This window comes from Callorhinus ursinus, unplaced genomic scaffold, assembly GCF_003265705.2.
Source record: "Callorhinus ursinus isolate GAN/ISIS: 27379988/994484 unplaced genomic scaffold, GSC_fseal_2.0 scaffold53, whole genome shotgun sequence".
NCBI lineage: Eukaryota > Metazoa > Chordata > Mammalia > Carnivora > Otariidae > Callorhinus > Callorhinus ursinus.
Genome location: NW_027397115.1, coordinates 7,440,876 through 7,465,571, shown reverse-complemented (window position 1 = coordinate 7,465,571; position 24,696 = coordinate 7,440,876). Strand labels below are relative to the sequence as shown.

General features: G+C 49.4%; 1 protein-coding gene across 7 annotated transcripts in view; it reads right to left on the bottom strand.

Annotated features, from left to right (window-relative positions):
* The window catches only part of NFATC2 (nuclear factor of activated T cells 2), a 137,325-nt gene that overhangs the window by 71,305 nt on the left and 41,324 nt on the right, over nt 1-24,696 (bottom strand). For all 7 annotated transcript variants that reach the window (XR_003204685.2, XM_025853272.2, XM_025853273.2 and 4 more), the window contains exons 4-5: nt 4,752-4,954; nt 3,593-3,765 (exon numbers count right to left, since the gene is read on the bottom strand). Coding sequence is in view for 6 of the 7 variants with exons in the window: in XM_025853272.2 (XP_025709057.1) it covers nt 3,593-3,765; nt 4,752-4,954 (376 nt within the window). In the remaining variant the exon portion in view is untranslated. The remainder of the gene's footprint in view (nt 1-3,592; nt 3,766-4,751; nt 4,955-24,696) is intronic.

Genomic DNA, 24,696 nt, shown 5'->3' with positions numbered 1-24,696 from the left:
GAGCAAAAGCCAAGAAAGAAGTCAGAGAGAGATGCCAGTGGACTTGGGAACTGAGGAGCAGAGAGTACGGGAAGTCAAGAAATGCAGCTGACGAGGTGTCCCAGGCTGAACGGAGCCCCGGCCAACACTCCCCAGCCTCAAACCTTGACTGTATTTGGAAATACGGTCTTTGAAGGTGTAAATAAGCTCAGGATGGAGGGCAGATCACGCAGGATCAGCGTGGACCCCAATCCCAATGAGAGTGCCCTTGTACGAGACCGAGCAGAGGGTCACGAGAGCAGGAGGCAGAGACTGGAGTGATGCCCCCACAAGCCGACGGGTGTAAGACTGCTGGCCACCACGCGCAGCTGGGAGAGGGGCCTGGAACATTCCCCTGCAGAGCCTCCAGAAGGAACAACTCGGCTGACACCTGGATTCTAGGCTCTGGCCTCCAGAACCGTGAGACAACAGATGTCTGTCATTCTGAGCCTCCCCGTCGGAGGCACCTGGTCAATGCCAGCCCTGGGAAAGTCCTACAAGAGGGACGCAAGGGCTCCAGCACCCCAAGAAAGTAGCATTGATGCCGAGAACATGGAGGAGCCTTGAGGAAAGGAGAACTGCCCCATCTCTGGGCTCTGGAGGAGGAAAGGCCCTGCAGCTGCAAGCCAGGTGTAGGGTGTGTAGTCGGGGAAGACGGGGGTGCCCTCCTGGCCCCTCCCGTGTGCCTGGAGAGGCGGGAGGTGTGGTTGTGGGTTGTCATCAGCAGTGGGAAGGGGTGGGGGCGGCTTCCCGAGCCAAGAGCACTGGGGAAGCTGCAAAAATCATCTCTGCTGACAGTCAAGGGAGGGAACCAAGTATCTCCTTGGCAATACTGAAGGATCTTGTGGGAACAGGGAAGTAGCGTGGAAATACAAAGACATGGCTTGTCCGTCGACAGGAAGGTGAGATTTGACCTCTGGCATGCTGACCTGTGAAGAAATGTAAGCAATCAACGTTTCTAGCAAATTAGTCCACTTTCCAAAGAGTGGCCTCCAGTAGTTTAAGTTTTTGTTTTTGTTTTTCACTAGAATCTGAGAACTTACCCTTGATCCCCAATATACAAGTGGCACCCTCCAAAGTATAAGTAAGCTAGCCTTGCAAATAAGTACCAGCCCACTGAGTGTTTTTCCTACCAACTCACCCTCCCCACAGGGTATATACTAAGTCAGCCAGTCAATAAATACTTATCATACACATACTGTGTCCACACAGGCTACAGACTGTCAGTAAATATTTATTGAATTATCTCCCTAGGGATCATATAGTAAGTCCACTGGCCAATAAATATGTATAGAACTATGAGGCAGCAATCTAGGCAAACAGAACAAAAAGGGAATAAAAATGACAGAGGATTCCGAGTAGGAGAGAGAGAGCGACCAATTGGTGGTTCAGTCTGGTACTGCAAGAAACTGTGGTGTTCTAGAAACCTTAAGAAGGTATTTCACAGAACTAGAAAGCCGGAGACTCTGGCTCTGTTACCTACTGAGTAAAAACGAGTGAATCACTTTACCAAGAAAGTCTGTTTCCTTATCTGTCAAAAGGAGGTGGTTGAGTCAGCCAAACACAGAAAAAAGCTTATGTTCAAGATTCAAACAAGTTTATAACACCCTGAAGAGCTTGCTGGAGGTGGATGTGGCTCAATGGTGATTCCTTAAAATCTCAGATCAACAGGAGATACATTGACCCAAGCAACCCAAACATGGAGAGAAACAGGGGCTCTGGCATGTGGTCTGTCCTGAGGCCTCCTGTTCCCCACCTTGCTACAAACCACAGCCCCATCCTGTAGTGAGTCATTTGCCAGAAAGAGGAGACCTTATCTTCTCAAAATCCCCCAAATCACTGAGGAAGAGCCCAAGTTTCCTTCCCAAAACATCTCGAGATGTTCAAAAACAACAGCAGAGTGGGGCAGCGACCATGACTAGCACTCAGGGGCCAGGGGTGGGGTCTGCTGGGTAGAGGAGGGGAATTCCAATGTTTCTGAGATGATGTTTTTCAACACTTGTGTTCCCTTGTTGTCTGCTGTTGGGTCTTTCTCGTCTAACATCAGAGGACAGACTCACCACCACGTTCAGCCTGATCCACATCGTGACTTGTAAGGCTGGAAGAAATCATAGGGCCCCTTCATCTTTTTCCAAAGACCAACCAAGACCAAGTTCTGGCTTCTCTCCCAACGAGGGCCCACGCTCTCTCCTCGTTGACTTTCAATCCTGAGGGCCAGTTCTCCTCAACCCTCTCTGCATAAGATGTTCTTGCGTTTGCTTTACTCATTAATGTCTGATTAAGACTACCTCTGATTAATCAAAGCCACATGAAGAATTCCTCTGATCCACACAGTATTCTGAATTTGTTGCGGTTTTTTAAAAATCAGATTTTTGGTTTGCCTTAGAAAGTCAGAGGATTTGGCCATGCCTGGCCTACATGCCCACATGGAAATACTGGCTGGGGTGATATAAAGGCAGTCCCTTTAGGTGGGGAATGTGTCGCCCTGCTCCCTGGTCTCCACCACTCCCTACTGCCGCCCACCAAGCCACTCCACTCCTCTACGGGACCTCCCTGGCCTCCGTCGGTAACGGATTTTTGTGACACAGACTTACGGTAAAATATCCAGTAAAAAGGAAAAAGAATCCTGAAACATAATTGAATACAGAACATGATTGTAACAACATAAAAAGTACTCTTAGAAGAAACTAAAAAATAATATAAACAGCTTTGGTTTCAGCAACATTGTTTACCTTTTTCTTCTTTATGCTCTGACAAGTGATTTGTGAAAACTTTCAAACCCGGAGCAGACAATAAGCTTTGCCATGTCTAAAAGCAAAAACCACCTACAAAACTTGCCTCAAGTACCCATGAACGAGCTCTAAGTGGCTTCTTCTTTCAAAGCCTGATGAGAACGGAGCCAGTTTCTGCTGGGGCCGGCGGTGGGGGGGGGGGGGGAGGGGGGCCCCCATCCACATGGCAGGTCTCAGCCACTGCATCCTAGATCATTCTAAGATTCCTCTGCATCTTTGTTTGGGCATCTCTCCCTGTTCACATTTCAGGCCTGCTGGTACAAGTTAGCAACCCCTCAGCTCTCTCTGTCCCCCCTCTTCTACAAAATGTGCATCACAGCACCAGCCATTGCCGAAGACTGCACGAGCTCTTGAGTGCTGAGCGCTCAGCACTGTGGCCCGCAGAGTCACCGCTCCAGAGGCGAGAGCCACTGGGATGCTCTCCCAATCGAAAGGAGGGGCAAGGAAAAGAAGAGGTCACTGCGTACAGCAAACCCACTCCAACTGCATCTACCCTTTTTAAGACCAAAACATTTATACATTTCAAGCCTTCTAAACAAAGCTGTAGGCTACTCATTAGCTGTGTTATTTTTTAATTTCCTGTGAGACCACGAAACCTTCCACAAGTAAATAGAAGCAGAGAGAAATTGTTAAATGGGCTCTGTCTCTGGGCCCTTGGGTCCTCCTGGGCCCCCTGTGAACCCTTGTGAGTCCCGCGTATTCTCACTGGGCACCTTGCCCCGGGTGGAAGGTCATATACAGTATACTTTGCAGAGGCCGACGCTGCCCAAAGCCCAACTTACAGCACTCGATGGGGTTAGACGCAGTCTGCAGGGAGACGATCCTCCCACTGGACTCTGGAATGTGCACTCGGAACACCAGCCGCACCCGTGTGTTCTTCCTGCCAATGTCCGTCTCGCCTTTCCGCAGCTCAATGTCGGCGTTCCGAAGCTTCAGGATCCCGGCGCAATCAATGCTGCCAGGAGGTGGAGAACCCCATTTAGAACTGACCATCTCGGTGAAAAGAAAAGATCACCCACAAAACCACCTTACTCAGTTAACCAAAATAATTGTACTGCCAGCAACGGGGGGTGGGGGGTGGGGGCGGGGTGCGGGGACTGCAATCCACTGATAAATAGTTCAGCCAGGAATTGATGCCCAGCGGGAGGTCAAACACATACAAAGTCATGAGAGAAATTCCCCAGCGGAAATTACTTCTCTAGGGAGATTTTTTTTGTATCGATTTTTCTACTCTCAAAAGTATCTGAAAAACTCAAAGCTGTAGCTGGTAAAATTGATTATAGACTGCTCAGTAGATGAGAGTGATGTATCAACATTAAGTATCTTTAATTTGATAAGTGTACTGTGGTCACCAAAGAACACATTCTTGCTCTGAGGAAATGCACATTCAGGCATCTAAAAGTAAAAAAAAGTCACTGTGTCTGCAACTAACTGTCAAACAGCTCAGGAAAGAGCAAAGAGTGAAGGTAGTAATAAGGCAAGTGTGGAAAATGTTCACGATTGGTAAATCGGAGTGAACAGTAGACAGGAGTTCTTTGTAAAATTCTCGTGGTTTAGAAGTTTGAGATTATTTTCTAAAAAAGAGTTTGTTTTAACTCCAAAACATGGGTGCAACGTCTCCCAAACTTTAGCTATATGCCTGTCGCTTTGTGAGTTTTGACCTTTCTGTATCCTTATTTAATCATTTTCCATGTAAATAAATTTAGCCTCATCCCAAGTAACATAATCCAAAGACACACAGGTATTCTTCCTCCTGACACACAGGAAAAGTACTTAGGTAGAGAACTTTTTCAACAAATCTCAAAGGGTCCATCACAGAGTGGGAACCACCATCCACGGTTCCTTCCGCCAACTCGAGAGAGTCCCCTGTCCCAAATCCCTGCCACTTGGCCCCACTCATTTCCCCATAAAGACCCACCACCCTTGACCCCCAGCCCTTACGTCGCCCTCATGTTATTTTTTGGCTCTAGAGGGATCTCCAGGACTTTGGTGTTGCCCACGATCTTCTCGTAGCTGGTGGTGGTGACGGTTTTGCCCGTGATCCGGTGCACCTGGTAGAAGGCATGGGGCTTCAGGATCCGCTCATCAGCTGTCCCAATGAAGATCTGAAGCCCCAGGGGCTTGTTTTCCATGTAGCCATGGAGCTGTGGGGGGAAAAACAAAATCAAATTATCATAGCACATTTAGTATGCAGGGTGTTGGTGGGTGTAGTCCCACAAAGATCTGAGAAGCTCACGGGCAGCAGAAAGAGCACAGGATTGCTGCATCATCTGGGGGAATGGAGAACTGGAAGTAACCTTGACGTCCAACCAGAAGGACTGCTTCAATAAACTACAGAGATCCTCTCTAAAATGGAATATTAAACAACCATTAGGAAGAAGGTAGTAGATCAGAATTACGTTTATGAGGAAATAGCCAGAAACGCCAGTGCTCAGTGTTGCCAGGAGGGTTGTGGGGAGAATGTCACATGAGGGTGAGGACAGAAAATAACCAGGAAAGATAAACCAGAGCTCTTGACAATGGTTGTCTGAGAAGATCAGAAGAAGGAACTTACGCTTTTTCACATGACTGTATTCCAGCTAACAAGTTATATTTTTTAATTAAAAAAAAAAAAAGAGCTAGGCAAAAGTACCATCATCTGAGTCAAAAGAAAATTAAAGACTGGAGGAAAATGTGTGCAACATAGAACAGGCAAATGATTAGTACACAGAATATATAAAGAACGCCTACAAAATTCCTGGCCATCCTATTTAAAATTGAATCTCACCCCCAGTGGGCAGGACTACCTCCTTCCTTCTCTATCTCCTTTCCTTCTTTTTATCCCATCTAATATTATTATATATTTCCTCAATTCCTCTTGCGTAGGTCTGTCTTTCGTTCTTTCTCTCTCGTACACATGTGTGTGCAAGGGAGAGGAGGGGCAGAGGGAGGGGGAGAGAGAAGCAGGCTCCATGCCCAGCATAGAGCCCAAGACGGGGCTCAATCTCATGACCCTGAGATCATGACATGAGCCAAAATCAAGAGTCAGACACTTAACCAACCAAAAAACCCAGGTGCCCCAGGTCTTTCTCCTACAACTAGACTGTCACCTCTTCGAGGGCAGGCATGTCTATTTATTTTACTTGCCACAACATCCCTAGCACCTAGAATACTGCTTGGTTCATGGTAGGCATTCTGATACACGTTTGCTGAATGAATTAACAAAACTATCCAACAGAAAAAACGAGCAAGAAATTTGAACAGGCAATTCACAGAAAAGCAAATGGCCATGGGCATGGAAAAGATGTTCAGTCTGACTTATAAACAGGAAAATGCAAATTACATAACTAGGGGATGCCATTTTTCACCTGTTCAATTGGCATGCATGTTGGTATTTGATAAAATCACGTGTTTTAGAGACTATAGGCACACAGGCACGCTCATGCGGTTCATAGGAACATAACCTGGTATAACTATTTTGTTAATATTTTTTTAAAGATTTTATTTTTGAGTAATCTATACCCAGTGTAGGGCTGGAACTCACAATCCTGAGATCAAGAGTTGCATACTCTATCAACTGAGCCAGCCAGCTGCCCCTTAAAGAGTATTATGTAGCAGCCATTAAAATTAAAACTACATATTCCCTCTGACCTGGTAATTCCATTTCTTACTATGTACCCTAAAAGAAATATTGTGCACTCAGGAGACATGCACAAAAGTGTTTAATAAAACAAATGGAATAATAAACAATTAATTATAGCCATAGGCTTCTGAGTAATATGAAACATCCAGGCTATGAAATACTACAGCAATTAAAAAACAAAAACAAAAACAAAAAAACAGTAGAGATCAATGAACTGACCCAGAAAGATCTCAGACTCACTATCGAAAGAGAAGACAACTAGCAGAAAAACACCTATCTCAAGATACAACTTATTTTTTTTTTAAATGCTGGATGTTTGGGGTCTATTCATTGATACAGATATAAATGCAGTAGGAAAAGGTGCAGAAGGCTGTACTCCAAAGCGACCATACCATGGTCACTTCTAGGGATGGAGGAGGAGATCAAGGTTAAGAAGGTGGTCAGAGAAGACTCTCCCTTGATTCACAATGAATGAAGAATCGATGCCTAGACACTTGTGAGATGTAACACTGGTTTAATATACACAGTAACAAAAGAAACAGAGGACTAGGCTGAGACTTTGAAGACGGTGTCCTGTCTTGCCACTCCCCAGCCGAGAAACCCCTTCCTTGGCAAATCGCGAGGGGCTGTGACAGGTGACAGCTCCCTAAATCCTACCCTTCTCTGCAGGTTTACGGAACTAGGATCTCCAGCCAATTGCCAGAAAACAAAGACTCCAGGGCAATGGAGGATGACACAGAGTCTAGAACTCTCCTGGCCAGCACCATCAATACAAAAACTAAAGAAAATGGAAAATCCAGTTTCTCAGTCACGCTAGCCACATTTCAAGTGCTCAGAAGGCACAGATGGCAAGTGGCCACTGCCGTGGACAGCACAGGTACAGAACATTTCCATCATCAAGTTCTATCGGACAACACCCGTCCCGAGAGATGCCATTCTCTCGTGCCCTTCTGAAAACCATACAGAGACAGGCTGGGAGCGGAGCGGAGCCAGATGGCACCTTTTTTTTTTTTTTTTTTTTAAAAACCTGCCAGGCCGACACCCACAGCATTTACATGTCTGATACACACCCAAGAGATGCCCTGGGGCAAAGATGGAAATCCCAGGTCAGAGCCTCTTATCTTTTCCCCCCAGGCAAAGTGAAGAACAGGGGACTGTTCTCCTGCAAAAATCCAAAGCGGGAAGGTCAGAGTTGAGATTTTGTTTTTGTTGGTTTTGTTTTGCATTTGGACCCAAGATAAATAGATGTCCTCACCTCCTCTCCTGGATGTATCAGGAGGTGGTAAACAGAGTTATCACAGAGTGTAAAGTAGGCCAGATAGATGGTGAGCCCAGATTGTCTCAGGTTCTTTCCTCCTGCCCAGGACAGAAGAGCAGAAACTGCAGCCCAGCTGTACTCATGGTAAACAGCCAGGTGATACCTGAAGACGAAACTCATCACATCCCCTACGGCTCTACCTGAATCCAGCCATTTCCATGTATTCCCCAGCACCACTGCCTCTCCCCGGACGGACCACCAGTGCCCCCTCACTGGCCTCTTGCTGGCCTTTCACAGAAGAGCCCAATAACGTTTAAAAAAAAAAATGCAAATCAGACCCGGACACGCCCCTGCTTACAACTCTCCAAAGACTTCCTGCGGCCTTAGAATAAAATCCAGACTTGGTCCCAGGGTCTCTGAGGCTTCCACCAGCCCAGTGGCTTACTTCTCCTGCCACCCCCATTAGTTACCTGCCAAAACCAACCAGTCGTCTATTCCCTGAGCACACGAAACTCTCTCCAACCACAGGACATTTGCACAGCCCCATCCTCTGCTTAGAACGCTCTCCCACTGGTACATTCTGTCTTCAGATACCTTCCAGTCTTTCCCAAACCACACCCAATGCTGGAGCCAGCTTTTTGGCCTTGCAAGAGCCACTTGTTAAAAGTTTTTAGTAATTTTAAGAGCCAGTTGGTGCCACTTTGGTAACCTGAAGTCAGCCACAGTGGGGATATTTATACCACAAAAATTGGCAAATGCTACACATTGGGGCTCTTTTTTTTCTCCAGAGAATCAGACATTTCACATTCTCGAGCACACCCCTGGCGAAGTGACTTCATTACCATCTAAATGTTCTTGTTTCGTTGTTTGTTTGCTTAGCACCTCTCTCTCCCACCTAAACACAAGGTCCAAGAACCTTGGTAGCAGGAACTTGTTGATTTTGCTCAGTGTGATGAATAAACATATTGCATTCACGGTCACCGGCAAGAACAACGCAGCAACGAAGTGCAGGCTTCCTGCAGGTGGAGCACCCCCTGAGGCTTGCCAAGGGCAGGCGACCCTTTAACATGGCTACGATAGGGCCGAGTTAGGATGTGCTTTCCAGGCCCTCAGGCCATCCCCCACCCCCACCCCCACCCCCCACACACACACGCTCTGGGACCTGGTGGGCCCACAGCTGCTCTGGGATCCTGGACTACAGGTCAGAAATGCAGATCAGGTCCTCAAAGGAAAAAGGAGTAGGTGTTCAATTGTGAGATCAAGCATGTTCTTCCTGCTCTACAGCGGGGGGGGGGGGGGGGGCGCGGAGAGAAAGATAGGCAACAGAAATCAATACAAGTAATGGTGCTCTTCGAGAAAGAAAGAAACCCATTCCTTTAAGAAGGACCTCTCTGCATTCCAAAGCAGCCCCCCTTGGAAAAGCAGGACCAGCCGCTGCAGTGCGAACAGATGGAGCCCACCTCACCAGGCGGGCGGGCGTCCCTTCCACGGGTAACAGTGGAGGGGGGTGTGGGATGGTAGAAAGAAGAAAGGATTTCACTCTTGGTCAGACGCAGTTGAAGTTCAATCCTGGCTCTGCTTCTTACACGCTGTGTGGCTTTGGAGTAGCGGCTCCACCCTTCTGGGTTTCAAATGCTCACGTAAAACAGGGATATCACCTCCTACTCCCCGGGGCTCTTTTGAAGGCTTAACAGGACGACTTTGGTAGGGCCCCAAAGGAGAGCACCCAGTAAGTGCCCGTGAACAGAGACTTTTCCTTGTCATCAGAGGATGACACGAATCAAAACACAGAGGTGATACTACAGAACTGAATGGAAAGGTGAAGAATGAATGTGAAAGACTAGCAAAGTGAAAAACGACCCGAAACGGGCTTGTGGGTGGTAAACCCGGGCACTAATTCCAGTCTTCTCTGCGGGCTGGCTAACAGCCACTCTGACAGGGAGGGCTGGAACGAGGCGGGGCCCAGGGAAGAAACCTCACCATCTTGCAAGAAATGCAAAGAACACGTCCCCTCCACCCTCCCCTCCCCGAGAAGGTGGTGGAAGGTGCCCAGAGCCCTGACTGCGTGGCGTGCTCATTCTGGAGAGCCTTGCCGGCCATCTGGAGATTTGGTGAGGAGAGCATGGAGCCATTCACTTCCTTCTCCAAAAGCCTAGTGATTTGGGTCTTGTGAAAAGAACTTCATGTCTCGGGATGGTCTGATGGGCCCTTGAGGTCCCGTATGCCCCATTGTCCCCATTTTAGGGAGACTTTGCTCACGAGGCCTCTTTCCAGACTCCTCCAAAGGTCAGGTCTTCCCAGGGACCAGGGCAAGCAAAGTCACCTTCCGACCTTAGTAGACACCTGCTGCAAACCTAGAAGTTCAAGGTCAGCTGGTTTCCCAAGCACAAGAGGCTCTGCATCCTGCAGCCAAGGTGAGAGCCGAAGTTCTGCTGCTTGTCATTTCCCAGGCGGGTGACAGGGTTCCAGGAAGGAGGGGTGTTTCTAGTGCACACTGGGAGGCCTGATACCGGAGTAGGGAGTGGCAGACTGACCTAATCTGCACAGCAGGAGAGCAGGGTTACTCCTTTTTTGGATGAGGTGGCTGAGGCTCAGCAGGGCCCCACAGCTCCGAAGCCCCCCGGGGGGAACCCCAAAACGTGGCCCTTTTGGCTTCCTCTGCGTCACCCCTGACTCGGAAAAAGGCCAACTCTCCTGGAATCTGGAGTAGGCATCTTAAAACAGGCAGGTGCATCTTGCCAGCTCAGCAAAAAGAACCCAGAGGTGAACCTGGTCTTCACACCCCAGAGACCCACGGTTTCACGGGGAAGGCTCGTCAGAACCCCCACCCCCAGATTCAAGCTCTGCCTGCTGGCAACAGCAATTTAACTGCTCTGGTGCACAGATAAAAAAAAAAGGCATCCATCTTTTTTGGTATTAATTGTACAACAAGACAAAGGAAAAGTGGGTAAAGGTTCGTTCATTGTAGGAAAAATAGACAGCACCCCCCAAAAAATGTAAATTATAAAGAAAATACTCTCTCTCAAAATAAGCAAGCATTTTAGTGTATTCCTTCCAGACTTTTCTTCTAGGCACACATAATTGGGATTCTGTTTTACATATTGTTTCCACTTAACAATACGTGCGACCACTTCCTCTTGTCATTGACTCTTGTTTCATGAGACAATCTCAAATGACGGCCCAGTATCCCTGGGGCTCAGACTGGCAAGGCCAGTAAGGTGCCTGCGCACCCTATCACGTGATTTAAGGAGGCACTGGTTCTCGGGATTGTCTAAATGCAAGGCAGGCACCAGGGAGTGAGTGCTGCCTTAAATTTTGCCCCCACCCCTGCCTCTCTTGCCTTATAGCTGGGTCCTAGCCCAGACTTTCCATCTTCCGTATGGGCTACAGCTTTAACCCCTACAGTTGGGCATTTAAGTTGTTCAAACTTTCCCCCATGATAAACACTGCAGTGAAATGACATTTCCTTGAAAACAATTTTTCTATCAACTCTGCTCAGAGCTTTTTAAATAACTCTCAGATGGACGAGACTGCCACCAAGTCCAAAATGTGGGATTGATTTTCACAATGGCAACTGGCCAAAGAAACTCTTTTGAGTTTTACTAAAATCAAACTTTAACAATATTAAGTAGCATTTTTTTTGTTGTTGTTGAATTCGGAATATTAAGAAATTGGTATCGTCCTCAAAAACTTCACTCTGAAAGAAGAGAAAAGCCCATAAGGGTGTTTTCTTGAGATTCCCAATTGTCACATAGCGTGTGGGGAGAAGATTTCTACAAATATGCATGGATCCCGAATTCTGCCTTTATTTCTGGATGCAAAAACACACCTGCCACCCCAAGCGCCCCCCACAGACACAAACACACACAGACACACACAGCAGGGAAACTAGACCATGATTTCACCCTCACCTCAGGCATCCCAACAAACATTACATACCCATCTAGTGAGCACATATTAATAACTTCACGAGAAATCCTAATTCTCGAGACCTCCCTCTGCCTTACCCCCATACTGGCACCACCTGAAAGTCCCGTCAATTCCATTTCCTAACCCACTCAGACCCGTCACCCTCCCTCCCTCCATTGCCCCCCCCCTCATGCAAACTACCACCTTCCCCTCCAGCCCTCACCCCCCCCACCCCCCACCCTGCAGCCAGGATGACCCTTTAGAAACCCGTTGGCCATCAGTTACTCCCAGTCCCTCTGGCTGCAATGCCATGCGTGGCCTGACCCCTCTCCGGGGTGCACCCCTGCCCCCCACCCCTTACGACGTCTTCCCTGCCTCTGATCATCAGGAACCATCTCCCCCCATCCCCCGCCTCTGTCCTCATTAACTCCTGGTCACACTGCAAAGCATGGCTCAAATTTTATTTCCCACCAAAGTCTTTCCTTGCTCCCTGGGTGGGGCAGGGCCCCTCAGTAACACTCTTCTTTGTTGCCTTTACCATCATTACCAGATCTAATTCATTGCCCAATTAATTGCTGCATGTCTGCCCCCTTCCATCCCCATAAAGTTCCGTGAACTATTCAACTGCCCTTTTACAGAAGAGGAAGCAAAGCTCAGAGGCGTGAGGTTCCCTGGCGAGCAAGCAGCAGAGCAGGGATTTGAATCCAGGCCTGACCTCCTTCATCTGCTCTGCAGGGACTGACACAAAAGACAGGACAAGGTGCCACCCAGGTAGAGAGACCTGGCTGAAATACATAAACCTACGAGTGGAGCCTGTGGAAATAGGGTGCGCACAAATCTGTGGCAGGTAATTTTGCAGTTATCTTTCAAGATTAAAGATGTACACCCCCTTTGATGAAGTAATTCTACTACTAGTGAGTGGGCTGTCCTATGGATGTCTTGGCAGATGTGCAGAAAAAACTAAGGACAAGGTTATTCAGCACAGCACTCTTTAAAATAGCAAAAGATGGGGCCCATCAAAAGAGTACTGGTTAAATCAGTAGTGATATATTATGCAGTGTAATGCTATTGCAGAAAAGAATGAGTATTCTAGGAAGCAGCATGGCAGTTAATACGAATGGCCTCCCTTGGCATTGTGCAGTGCACAACCTGGGCAACCCTAAGGAAGCTTTTAATATATGGATATATAATAATCTCCAAAATATACCGTAACAGTGAGAACAAATGTATCTCTTTGTGTTATAAAGCTGTGAGGGTGCAGACTGTGTGGGTATCCAAAGTAAAATTTAAAATAAAACTAGAAATCAGACCCTATTTTTAAAATGTCCACTGGATTTTGATCATTCCCAGGGAGAAACTCTGTTGTCTCAGGAGCCCCTGGTTGTAGCTCCCCTGACCTATTATACTGATTGCAGTTCAACACAAAAATTATTTTCTGAATGTATAATGTAAAAATTAAGGCAAAAACATTCATTCAAAGAAAGAGATCCCCCTGCCCCCAACCCCCCCACCCCCCGCTGCCACATTTCTTTTAAATGTGAATTTAAATTTACATTTAACATGTAAATTTTCTCTTTGTGAATCTTGACATTTCTTTTAAAGGCCACAAGGAAGAAAAACTAAAGCAATGAAGGTACCAATAGATGCGCAATGTGCCATCCCATCCCACAAGAAAAGTAAAATCCCAGGACCCACCCGTGGAAACCTCGAGTAGGAGGTCCAAGGTAGAAGCCCTCAGCAAAGGAAGAGGCAGACAGAAGTGTCTGCAGGCTCCCCTCGAGTTCAGGGTATGGGACCTACAATCAAGAGAGGAACAAACCACACACCACATCCAGTCGAGTAGCAAGTCTTGGTGACTCAACATTCAAAATCCATCCAAAAATCTAACTGCTTTTCATGAGCCCCATTACCACCATTCTGCTCTGAACTTCTACCATCTCCCGCCTGGACCAGTGCAGGAGACTCCTTCCTCGTCTCCCTGCTTCCATCCTCCCCCCCCCCCCCCCCCCCCCCCCACTCCTCTCCACATAGCAGCTAGAATGACCTATAAAATTTGAAGTTAGAGATCTTGTTCCTCTGCTCAACCTGCCCCCACCCCACTCTCCCCTCTCCCCCCAACCCCCACAGCAAACATCTTGCTCAGATCAGAAAGCCATCGACTTCGACGCGACTCAGAAGATCCTGTGTGATCTGGTCCCCTTTGCACCATCTGCACCCCGCCCTCCTTACTCCCTCTGCTCCAGACACACCAGCCTCGTCATCCTCAGACAGACCCTGAGGCAGGGTCTCAGCACTTGCTGTTCTCTCTGCTTGGAATGTTCTTGCCCCAAATCCACAGGGCTCACCCCTCTCCTCATTCGAACCTCTCCTCAGAGGGCTCCTCATCCGAGCAGCCGTCCCCAACCACCCACCCCAACGTGGCACCCCATACCCTCCGCACTCTTCACTCACCCACCCTGCTCCATGTTAATTAGCCATTTATCACTACTTGACATCACATGACATATTTATTTGCTGGTGTCTGCCTCCTCCACCTAGAACATCAGCAACCCGCCTGTCTTGGTCGCCGAGGCATCTATCGTGCCTATAAGGCCACGCAGATGCTCGACGCGTGAGCCACACTCGAAGGAAGGAGAGCCCAACAGGAGGGGTTTGAGGGGCTGCAATCCTCCCAGACCTTCCCCTTCCCCTCTGATGCCCACATGGCCTCCTCTCCAGCTCCAACTATCTTCCTGGCCCAGAGTGACCACTGTGTCCTGCTCAGCGTGGGCAGGACGCGGCTGGTTGGACGGCTGGTCCCTGGACTGTCCTGTCCCAGACAGAGGTGACAGCCCCTGCAGGGTGTGATGCAAAAGGAGCGCCCCCTCTTCAGCGGGCAGGAGCCCTCTGTGACCAGCAAACTCCAATGCCCACTGAGAGGGCCACGTTTTGAAATCACATGGTGAGCCAGAGAAGGGGAATTAGACATTCTGCACAGGCTTGAAAACAAAACAAGACAGTCTCTCTCAGGATTCTAAATTAAGAATCAAGTCATTCTATATTTCTCACATCACTGGAAATTAAAAACAGACCTATCTACCGCACAGCAAGCACGCTGCCTGAAGAGAGGCCTGATGGCCTGAAACATGCTAAATTTGTTTCCAATTACCATGTCCCCATTGGAAACCCCGAGGAAGCCATAGAGCGATCAGAGGCAAGGCGCATTAGCGGTCGAGATTCTGGACCAAACGTAGGTCTCCCCCCACCACCTCCAGGGGTCTGTGAACAAAGGAACTGGACCCTTTCGCCCCTTCCCCTCTCAGAGACTAGGGACACCTGCTTTCCCTTCTCGGGTCCCACTCACTGCCCCCCGTCCCTCTCAACCCCCAGCCTCCGGTCCGCTGGACAGAACTGTCCGCTTGGCCGTGGCTCCCCACCGGCACCTCCATCCTGACCAACTATCTCTCTGGGCCAAGGAGTGACTGAGTCATAGAGGACATGAGTCTGGAAGGCCTGGATTAAAATATGCAAGCCTTCTTTGAGTCAACCTTTGGATGGAGTTTGGGGTTTTTTGGGTTTTTTTGTTTTTTTAAGAAGCCAAACAAGTACTTTTCAGGTCTTCTCTCTGTGCTACTGCTTGAGTGAGGCCACTGTACCACGGAGGGCTGTGAGCCCCGGGGCCAGACTGTCTGGGGTCACGTCCCAGCACTAGCTCTTGCTTTGTCATGGCCGAGGAGTTACGGACTTCTCCGGGTCTCGGCGGCTTCATCTGTAAGCGGGACTAAGGGCACGACGCACCTCCCTGGACTGTTGGAAGGACCAGGCGAGTTACGTCTAAAGCATGCAGCAAGAATTCAATAAATATCCGCTTTTATTGATATTCTTCCGCCAATAATGGCTGGGTGACTTTTGGTAAATTCCTCTTTTCTAGTTTAAGTTCTTGGGGAAAAAAAAAAATCATCTTGAAGGTTGTCTCTCAGTTCTTAAAATGTAATGATCCTCAGCTATGTTTAGAATAAAATCCAAACGCCTCATCACTGCCTACAAAACCCTGGCTGACCTGGCCTTTGCCCAGGTCACCAACTTCATCTCCCCACCTCGGGTCCAGCCACATGGACCTCCCTGATGCTCCTAAAACAGGCTGAGTATGCTCCTACCTAAGGGCCTTTGCACTTGCTGTTCCCTCAGCCTAGAACACCCTCCCCACCCCCTAGATCTTCCCATGGCTGGTTCTTCCCAATTCTTCAGGTCTCAGCCTAAATTCAAGGCCTTCTCAGAGCAGCCTAGCTAGGGTAGAGCCCCCGCCCTCACCCCACTGTCACTCCATCATCGCTTCCTGTTGATTTCCTTCCTGATAGTGATAAGTGTCACCTCATGCTTCTGCTTACTGTCTGTCAGCACCCCACTACCTCCCAAACCCTCGCCACTAGAATGGAAGGTTTTCATTACCGTGGCCCAGCACCTTGAGCAGTGCCTGGCATATAGTGGACGTTCAACAAATATTTGCCGAGTAAATAAGTGAATAGATTGATTCTCAGGTTCCTATGTGGCTCAACATATTGCCGGGTGAGTCATCCTCCAGTGACCCTGAAAGAGGAGGCTTATTCATGTCTGGAAGAGAATCCCCATGTTTGGAGTCCACCTAAATTCACTACCATTTGAGCCAGTCTGCAGGAATGTGTCTCACCGTGAAAGAGACATATTATACCAGGCCAAGTCCACTGGAAGTCAAAGAGGAGACAAACTCGGGCTGGAAAAATGAAGTTTACAATCTCTTCCCCAGGCAGCATTCAGGAATCAACCCAGGGAGAGACTGAGTCGAAAGTGCAGTGACTTGGCAGCCTCGTGGAGAGGGTGAGGGAAGAGCGAGGTCCAGGCAATGCCCCCTGCCGCCTGTGTGTTCACCCAGAGGCCCAAAAGGGACAGTATGCTTCAAAAACTTTTCTCCAGAAGTCTCTCACTCCAGGCACTAGCCTGATATTGAGGAATAGGGCACCTACTCTCCGCGGGGGACCTAGGCCCTGGGAGAAGCAGGGAAGAGGAAGAAGACGGAGGCCCCTGCAGGGGGCAGTTGGGGACCAAGGCAGTTCACGGCCATTTTGGTCATTCCGTGAACCCATCCGACCCTGGCCAGTGGTACCCGACACGGCAGCATGTGAACACCCCAAGGACGCTGGGGCAAGAATCCCACCATGACAGCAGCCCCAAGAACACTCTGATAAAACACCTCAAAGAAACTGCAGTTTGGCTCCGCATAAATGTTCCATCAAAGACAGGGACATCTGGGGGAAGCATCCACTCTGGCCCCTCCTTATTCACAGCAGCCAAAAGCTGAGAAAGCGCCCCGGGACAGTGGGGTGGGAAAAGGCAGACTCAAGAAATGCAAGAGAGCCATCGGAGAGGGGAGCTGTCCCCCATCCAATCACACCCCCGCCCCCAGCCCAAAGGCCTCGCAGGTCTCTCTGGATCCAGACCAAGAGCTCTGAGTCACTTTTGCCACCAGGGGGAAAGGGGGAAGGCAGACGTGATGTGTACCTTTCCATACTCTATTTTGGGATTTTAGGATCCAATTTCTTTCGTTTCAAAGGGTGGGTTTTTGGAGGGCCCCGCACAGCTCTGCTGCCCCGAGCGCGGCAGGACGGCGGGGAGACTGCTGCCGGTGACCTGGGGAGAGGCGGGGCTCTTTGGCAGATCAACAAATCACATCATACAGGAACAAGGAGCCCGTTCTTGTGTGCAGCCGCACGGGGCCTGGCTTTCGTAACACGGTGGGAGACTGTGGGCCGATCCACTCTGACTCATCTCTTTATGGAGGCAGCTCCTGTGCCCGTTCATTCATTCGTGCATTCAGCAGAGGGCCTCTCAGGGAAGGGAGGCAGGCGGAGAGCCGTCCTGCAGAACCATTACTACACCCCTTTGGGTGAAGAACCAGGGACCCCCTCGGGATAGACGGCAACATTTGGGATTATCATTGTCCCATAATTAATATTTAAGATACGGGGTGGAAAAACCACCACCACCAACAAAAACACCCAACAGCAACCAACGAATCAGGATTTCTCAGCCTTGGCATATTGACCAAGGTTGACTATTGCTTTGGGAGCCAGATAATTACCTGCCCTGTGCACCAAAGGATGTTCAGCAGCACCTCTGGCCTCCATCCATGAGATACCGGTAACCTATACCCCCCACCCACCCAGGTGCGATGACCGAAAACATCTCCGGACATGGTCAGATGTCGCCTGAGGGACAAAATCACCCCACTGAGAACCACTCTTCAGTGACACTGACACTCATGGAGAGGGGGCTTTTCCTGCAGGAAACCTGTCCTGGAATCCTATCCCCTGTCCATCAGAGGGTACGCCTAGCAGAACCTCCACCTCCCCTGGGTCCCATGACTGCCGCCTCGTGTCCAGACCATGGCACTCACCCCACTGATTATCTCCCTGCTTTTCTCTTGTTCTGCCCCCCTCCCACCCCCATATCCTAACTAGCCTCTAGAAGCAGCCAGAGGGATCTTTGTAAAGTAAATCAGGTAATATCACTCCTCTTCTTGAAACCCACCAATGGCTTCCCAGTGCTTAAAAAATTAAATTAAAATTCCATGCCCTGGGCGCCTGGGTGGCTCAGTTGGCTAAGCGACTGCCTTCGGCTCAGGTCATGATCCTGGAGTTCCGGGATCGAGTCCCGCATCGGGCTCCCTGCTCGGCAGGGAGTCTGCTTCTCCCTCTGACCCTACCCCCTCTCATGAGCACTCTCTCTCTCTCTCTCTCTCACTCTCAAATAAATAAATAAAATCTTAAAAATAAAATAAAATAAAATAATAAAATAAAATTCCATGCCCTGCAAAGTCCTGCATAATCAGATCCCTTCTTCTCTCTCCAGTCTTATCTCCTACTGCTCCTTCCCTCATCCACCGTCCACTGCAGGCAGCCACTCGGACCTCTTCATCATTCTTCAAACACCTGAGCTCTCCCACCTCAGGGCCTTTGCACTTACTGTTCCCTTTATCTAAAATGTTCTTCCACTGATTCTCACCTGCCCAGGGTCCTTATGGTCATTCAAATATCAACTTAAATGAACCTATTCCTGGAGAGGAACCCCCTGACGACCCCAACATAAAGTAAACCACCTCCCCAGGCATTCTCTTCTATTACCCACTTTTTCCCCTTAAAACTCTTCATCACAATCTGAAATGATCCTACTGACGGTTTAACCTGTTCAATGTCCATTTCCTCACTGGAATGAACACCTCATCTTTCTCCTTCACCTGGACTCAGAGCCTGGCACACAGTAGGTACATAATAATTAATAAGTGAGTAATCTGTATATTCTAAACATTCCACGGTGAGTGTATATTATCTTAGTTCATAAGGGAAAAAACTTATTAAAAAGTAATCACTGTACCTTGTCCAGCATTTTGAGCACTGACTTTATTTTTTTATTATTTAGATTTTAGTTAACATACAGTGCAATGTTAGTTTCAGGAGTAGAATTCAGTGATTCATCACTTACATACAACACCCAGTGTTGAGCAGTGACTTTAAAAGGCCCCCAGCACCTGCTATCTCCATGGCTCCTTAGAAGATGCTCTACGTATAAAGGCCAGAAGGACGCAGGCACTCATCCAGGTTTTGGAGACAAGGAAACAAGGCTCAGATTCACTTATTCTTTTACTGACTACAGAGGAAGTGCCTACAGTGGGCCTTGCATGGTTCTAGATGCTGGAAACTCAGCCCTGAAAAAGATAAGACTAGCAAGAAGGAGGCCTTTGGGAGGTTTTTGACTTTTGCACACAGGTTCTTGAAAGAGAATCTCCAAGGTCCCCAGGGACCATCCATCACAGGAGACCCCTCCTGCCCTCCTCTCTAGTGGTATCCGGTATGACCCTCTCTCAAAGTCCTGTCACCTCTATGCGTTGAGCAGTCACCTCCCTGGACCACAGGGAATAGAAAACCAGGCAAGAGGGGCGCCTGGGTGGCTCAGTTGGTTAAGCGACTGCCTTCAGCTCAGGTCATGATCCTGGAGTCCCGGGATCGAGTCCCGCATCGGGCTCCCTGCTCAGCGGGGAGTCTGCTTCTCCCTCTGACCCTTCCCTCTATCATGTGCGCGCGCTCTCTCTCTCTCTCTCTCTCTCATTCTCGTTCTCTCAAATAAATAAATAAATAAAAAGACTTAAAAGGAAGAAATAAAATATCCAATATTTAAAAAAAAAAAAAAAAAAGAAAACCAGGCAAGAAATGAAGAACCGTATCTCTCAAAACTTTAAAATTGTATTATAAAAACGGTGTTACAGTATCTTTCTTCTTCAAGGTCATCTGTTGCGGTGGAGACCACTGGCCCTCTCTCCGATACTCATTTTCCCTGCCTTAGTAACAGGATCCCAATTATCTCTGGTGACAATGAGCCCGGCTAAGAGTCTACACTTCCCAGCTTCCTTTGCAGATGAATGTGGTCACATTACTAGGTTGGAGTTAATGAGATGTAAGCAGAAGTGCGGGGAGAACTTACAGAAAGGTTCCCAAGAGGAAGCTAACCCAGCTGGGGAGCGAGCCCCTTTTACCCTGTCTTCCTTCTCTTCCTTGGAATTCCACTGCATGCAACATAGATGTGATGGTGGCATCTCCTGCCATCATTTTGGACCACGAGGGGACCTTGAGTGGAATACAAAGAGAGAAGGAGCCTGATCCTGATGGCTTCACAGTACTTTGAATCACTCACCTCTAGACTTTGCACATAAGAGAATACATTTTGGGGTGTTTGAGCAACCATGATGTGGGGTTTCTGTGAGATCCACCTATAAGCCTACTTGAGAGGCCTACCACCCCACCACCAGACCATCATTTACCTCCACACCTCCATGTTCCCCTCACCTGCACCTCAGTGGGATAAATCAACCATGCTTAGGTGAGCCTCAATTAAAAAAAAAAAAAAAAAAAAAACTCAAGGTGCAAACAGTAGATAGATAGATAGATAGATAGATAGATAATCAGAGCACAAGTCTGCTTTACAGAGAGCTTCACAAAAAAAAATGATGTCTCTTAAGAGCCAGTAGTGAAAGTGAATCAGAAAGAAACTGCCATATACAAAAAGTCAAATGATCCAATTGCTCAGAAATCTATCGGGTAACAACACCCAAGTCGGTCTGGGAGGCTCCCTGCCCTCCCGGGCACAATATCTGAGTGAGCGTCTAGAAAGGTATTCCCGAGGGGGGCGGTGGGGTGGGGGAAGAGACGGCTGTCTGACACACACAGCAGGGACTATGGGGCTCGCTAGAAATAAAATTGCTGCTTACTTTCTGTCTGGTTTCCCGATTGCTTTTTCCTGGTTGAAAGGTGCCAGGCCTGGCAGCTTTCTAAAAATCTAAAATTCAATTCAAGTCAACAAATATTTGTTAAACCCTGTCTATTCACAAAAAAAAAAAAAAAAAAGCCACGCTAGGGAAAATCTGTATAAGTGGGGGCTGCTATAATTAATCATAACAATAACAACCTCAAGGACAGTGGCAGCAGCTAGTACTGTCGGGAATGCTTGCCAAATATTGGGCATTGTTTTAGGTGTCGGTATTTATCAACACGTCCGACCCTCAGGCTCACCTCGCGAAGCAGGTGCCCCTATTTTATACAAGAGGAAACTGAGGCACAGAGCGAGCAGGCCATTTGTTCAAGGCACAGAGCGAGCAGGCCATTTGTTCAAGGTCACACAGCCAGGAAGGGAGAAGCCAGGGTTCCATCCCTGACAGCTCCAGCTCCAAGGCCCATTCTCTTGACCACTCTCTGATATGCTGTTCCTATTGTTTTGGAAGGGGAGTGGGGCAGGGAAGCACACCCACAGGGGGCCACAACGGTATTCCCCAGACCTCACTGTTCAGTCATGTTCCTGAGCTTTTGCAGGACTATGAGTTACTGAATCTTTCTTAAAATTTAACTACAAATTTATTGACACATAATCTTTAGGTCACTAGCATAAATAGGAAACCAGGATCACCAGTCAGAAATCAAAGGCACACGTAAACACACAACAAAACAAATGTGCCAATAAAATAACTATAAATGTTTTCTAAAATGCTGATTAAGTACCATGGAATTCATCTACCGGGGAACCCAGGTTTGCAGAATACTGACTGAAGTACAAAGTATATTAAAGGAGGTGCTGGAGAAAAGCACAACCAAGCCTGGGTGATCCGGGGGGTGGGAAGCCAGTAGATCATCCAGGAACTAGTTAAGAAAACCACCTGGGTCAGTGCCCAGACAAGGGGAGGCTCAGAAAATCTTTCTTCTCTCAAGGGGCCGAGAAACTCTGCTAAAGACTTCACTGCAAGAAGAAAAAACACCACGGCCCTGCCTGGGGGGCGAGAAGGGTCCTGTGTGCAGAGAAGGGGGTAGAAAAAGAAAATCAACCAATCTATAAAGTTTGATATATTTTCCTAAAACAAAAAGTGGCATTTGTTCAGGCGGCTGCCTGCCTGTCTCTCTGCCCACCTGCCTTGTTCCGGGTGTGTGTGCCTGCAGGGTATACAGCAGGGGGCTGGTACATGTTTCATAATCATTCTCCCAGGGAAAAGCCTTGATTTGCAGTGTTCACTAATTTCCAGGGTGTAAATCCTCCCACCGTGGCTGATTTCAAGCTCTGGGCATGTTGTCAGTGAACACGGAGTTGGGAGGAGATGTTCAGCAGCAAGCACACCATTCTATACCACTCCTGCTATGTGGATCCGACGCACGTAAATGAGCACAGATTACAGCAAAACGTGGAATTCTAAATTCCTGAAAACTTCACCATCAGCTGCCACGGGCCAGCACAGCCTGGCTTGGGCACAGCCCTGGGAGGGTGGAGGTCTCTGTGCGTATCCACCCGGGTGTTCCCAATGTCTCACGCTCTGCCCTCGGACTGAGAGCACGTGTGCCCACAAATGCCCCCAGCCCCACTCCCCGTGAAAAGCGTAAGGGTCCTGCTGCGGCCCGGCCCCCTCTCCACGTTGCCCACCCTTGGATGGCTTCTGCCCTTCCTGTCCCCTATGCCTCCCACGGTGCCACACAGGCCCCTGCCTCCACCAGCCTGGGCTCCCCGCCCCCCACCCCGCCCCAGGGCTCCAGGCTCTTGCTCACCCCAGCAGGAGCTACAGCCTGCTCTTTGAATCCAATCACACACATCTTCCTGTCTAGACAAGGCCACTGGCTGCCAGGGCCCCAGAGTGAATGAATTCACAGCCCTGCACACCCTGGCACAGCCGCGCTCCACTGGGGCGGCCCTGGGAGCCGGAGGACCCCGCTCAGACTTGGCGCAGCGCTCGGCTTGTGTCCGGGAGCCACGGAGCAGCCCGCACATCCGCCAGGTGTGAGCGTGCGTGAGCGTGGCATGGCGTGTGGCCTGCCCCCACCCCCCCGAGAGTCATCCATCATCCTGGTGCTGAAAAGCGGGAAAACAAACAACAAAAACCCCGGGCCGGCCTCATTTAATGCGAACCAAACACAAAAGCCACAGGAGAAAGCCTTTCCTCTTTGTGCTTCCCTTTTCCGGCCCAGAAACAACAACGGGGCGAGATAAGGGCTGCGTGGGGCCCTCTGGAGGGTTTCAAAGGGTTGGCACCCACCCACCCCAGGCCCACTCCCACTCGCTGATGGCCCGCCCGCGCGGGGCAGCCAAGGCTCCACGCCAGGGACTTGGAAGGGGTTTTAAGGCTCGGGCCACAGAGGGGAGGAAGCTCGGCCTGTCAGGAGGCGTGATAAAGCGTCTCCTTATCGGGAGCTTTCCTTTCAACTGCCTCCAGCGAGCCCGGGGCTGGGCCCCATCAAGGCCGAGCATGTTCCTTTCATGTAGCCCCGTGTCCCCGGTCATCGGTGTGTGCGCCCTGCCGGGGTTCGCGGCTTGGGGCCAGTGGCTCAGACGCGACCATGTGCCTCCAAACCCGGGCCTCCCGTTAGCCATGTGGCATCTGCCCAGTCACCGAAGCCACCCGGGCCCTGGTTTTGCCATCAAGAAACCCGAAGAGATTTCAGAGCAAGAGAACCCAGCCGTGAAGATGGAGGGCTTAGGAGTTGGCGGACCCCAGCTCAGGTCCCAGCGGCTGACCTTGCTGGCTGCTGACCTTGGTTGGGCAAGTCACTCAGCCCCGGCCCCCCACTCCCTGCCCATCAAAAATGCTTGCCCACAGGGCAGCTGTCTATTTCCCGGACTTGGAAGGATGAACGGAGTCCTTAGAGCACAGCTCTTAGAACAGAGATGGCACACAGCAGGTGCTCAGTAAACATTAGACATCATCGGGGCGCCTGGGTGGCTCAGTCGTTAAGCGTCTGCCTTCGGCTTGGGTATTGATCCCAGGGTCCTGGGATCGAGCCCCACATCGGGCTCCCTGCTCGGCGGGAAGCCTGCTTCTCCCTCTCCCACTCCCCCTGCTTGTGTTCCCTCTCTCGCTGTCTCTCTCTCGCTGTCTCTCTCTCTCTCTCTGTCAAAATAAATAAATAAAATATTTAAAAAAAAACATTAGACATCATCTCCGTTGCATAATTCTTACCATGCCCTCATGGGGCTGTTGCAGACATTGGAAGGAGATTTCGGAGGCAAGTCACATTTGCTGAGGTGAAATCAATGATAGAACAGAGTAATCCTTTTGGTCTCACAGGTGACCCTGCTCACATTTCCCCTTCGGGTTAATGTCCCAGATGGACACGGTGAACCCGCTGTCCTCTCGAGCATCTGTCGGCCCCAAGTGTCAGTCTCGTTCACCAGGCCCTGAACCGGGGGTGATCGCCATTCACATAGGAGATCGGGGGCAGCTCAGTGCATGCTGGGCCCCCATCCTCCATACCAACATAAGCACCAGGTCCCCAAGCATTATGCTCCCCCACCAGGATGGGTGGAAAACACTAGCAAAGAGCCTGGCCCCGGGCTTGGAGGCTCTGACCACCAGCTTTCTCGGGCCCCACTGCATCCCAGAACTAACATTCATCGGGGCTATCCAACACCGGCCCCCATCTGCACAAGAAGGATAATAAGAGATACTGCTCCCATGGGCGGCAGTGAACGGTAAATGATATAATACACGTACAGAGCTTAGATCAGTGCCTGGCACACAGTAAGCGCTCAATAAATGTCAGCAGCATCATCACCACCACCAT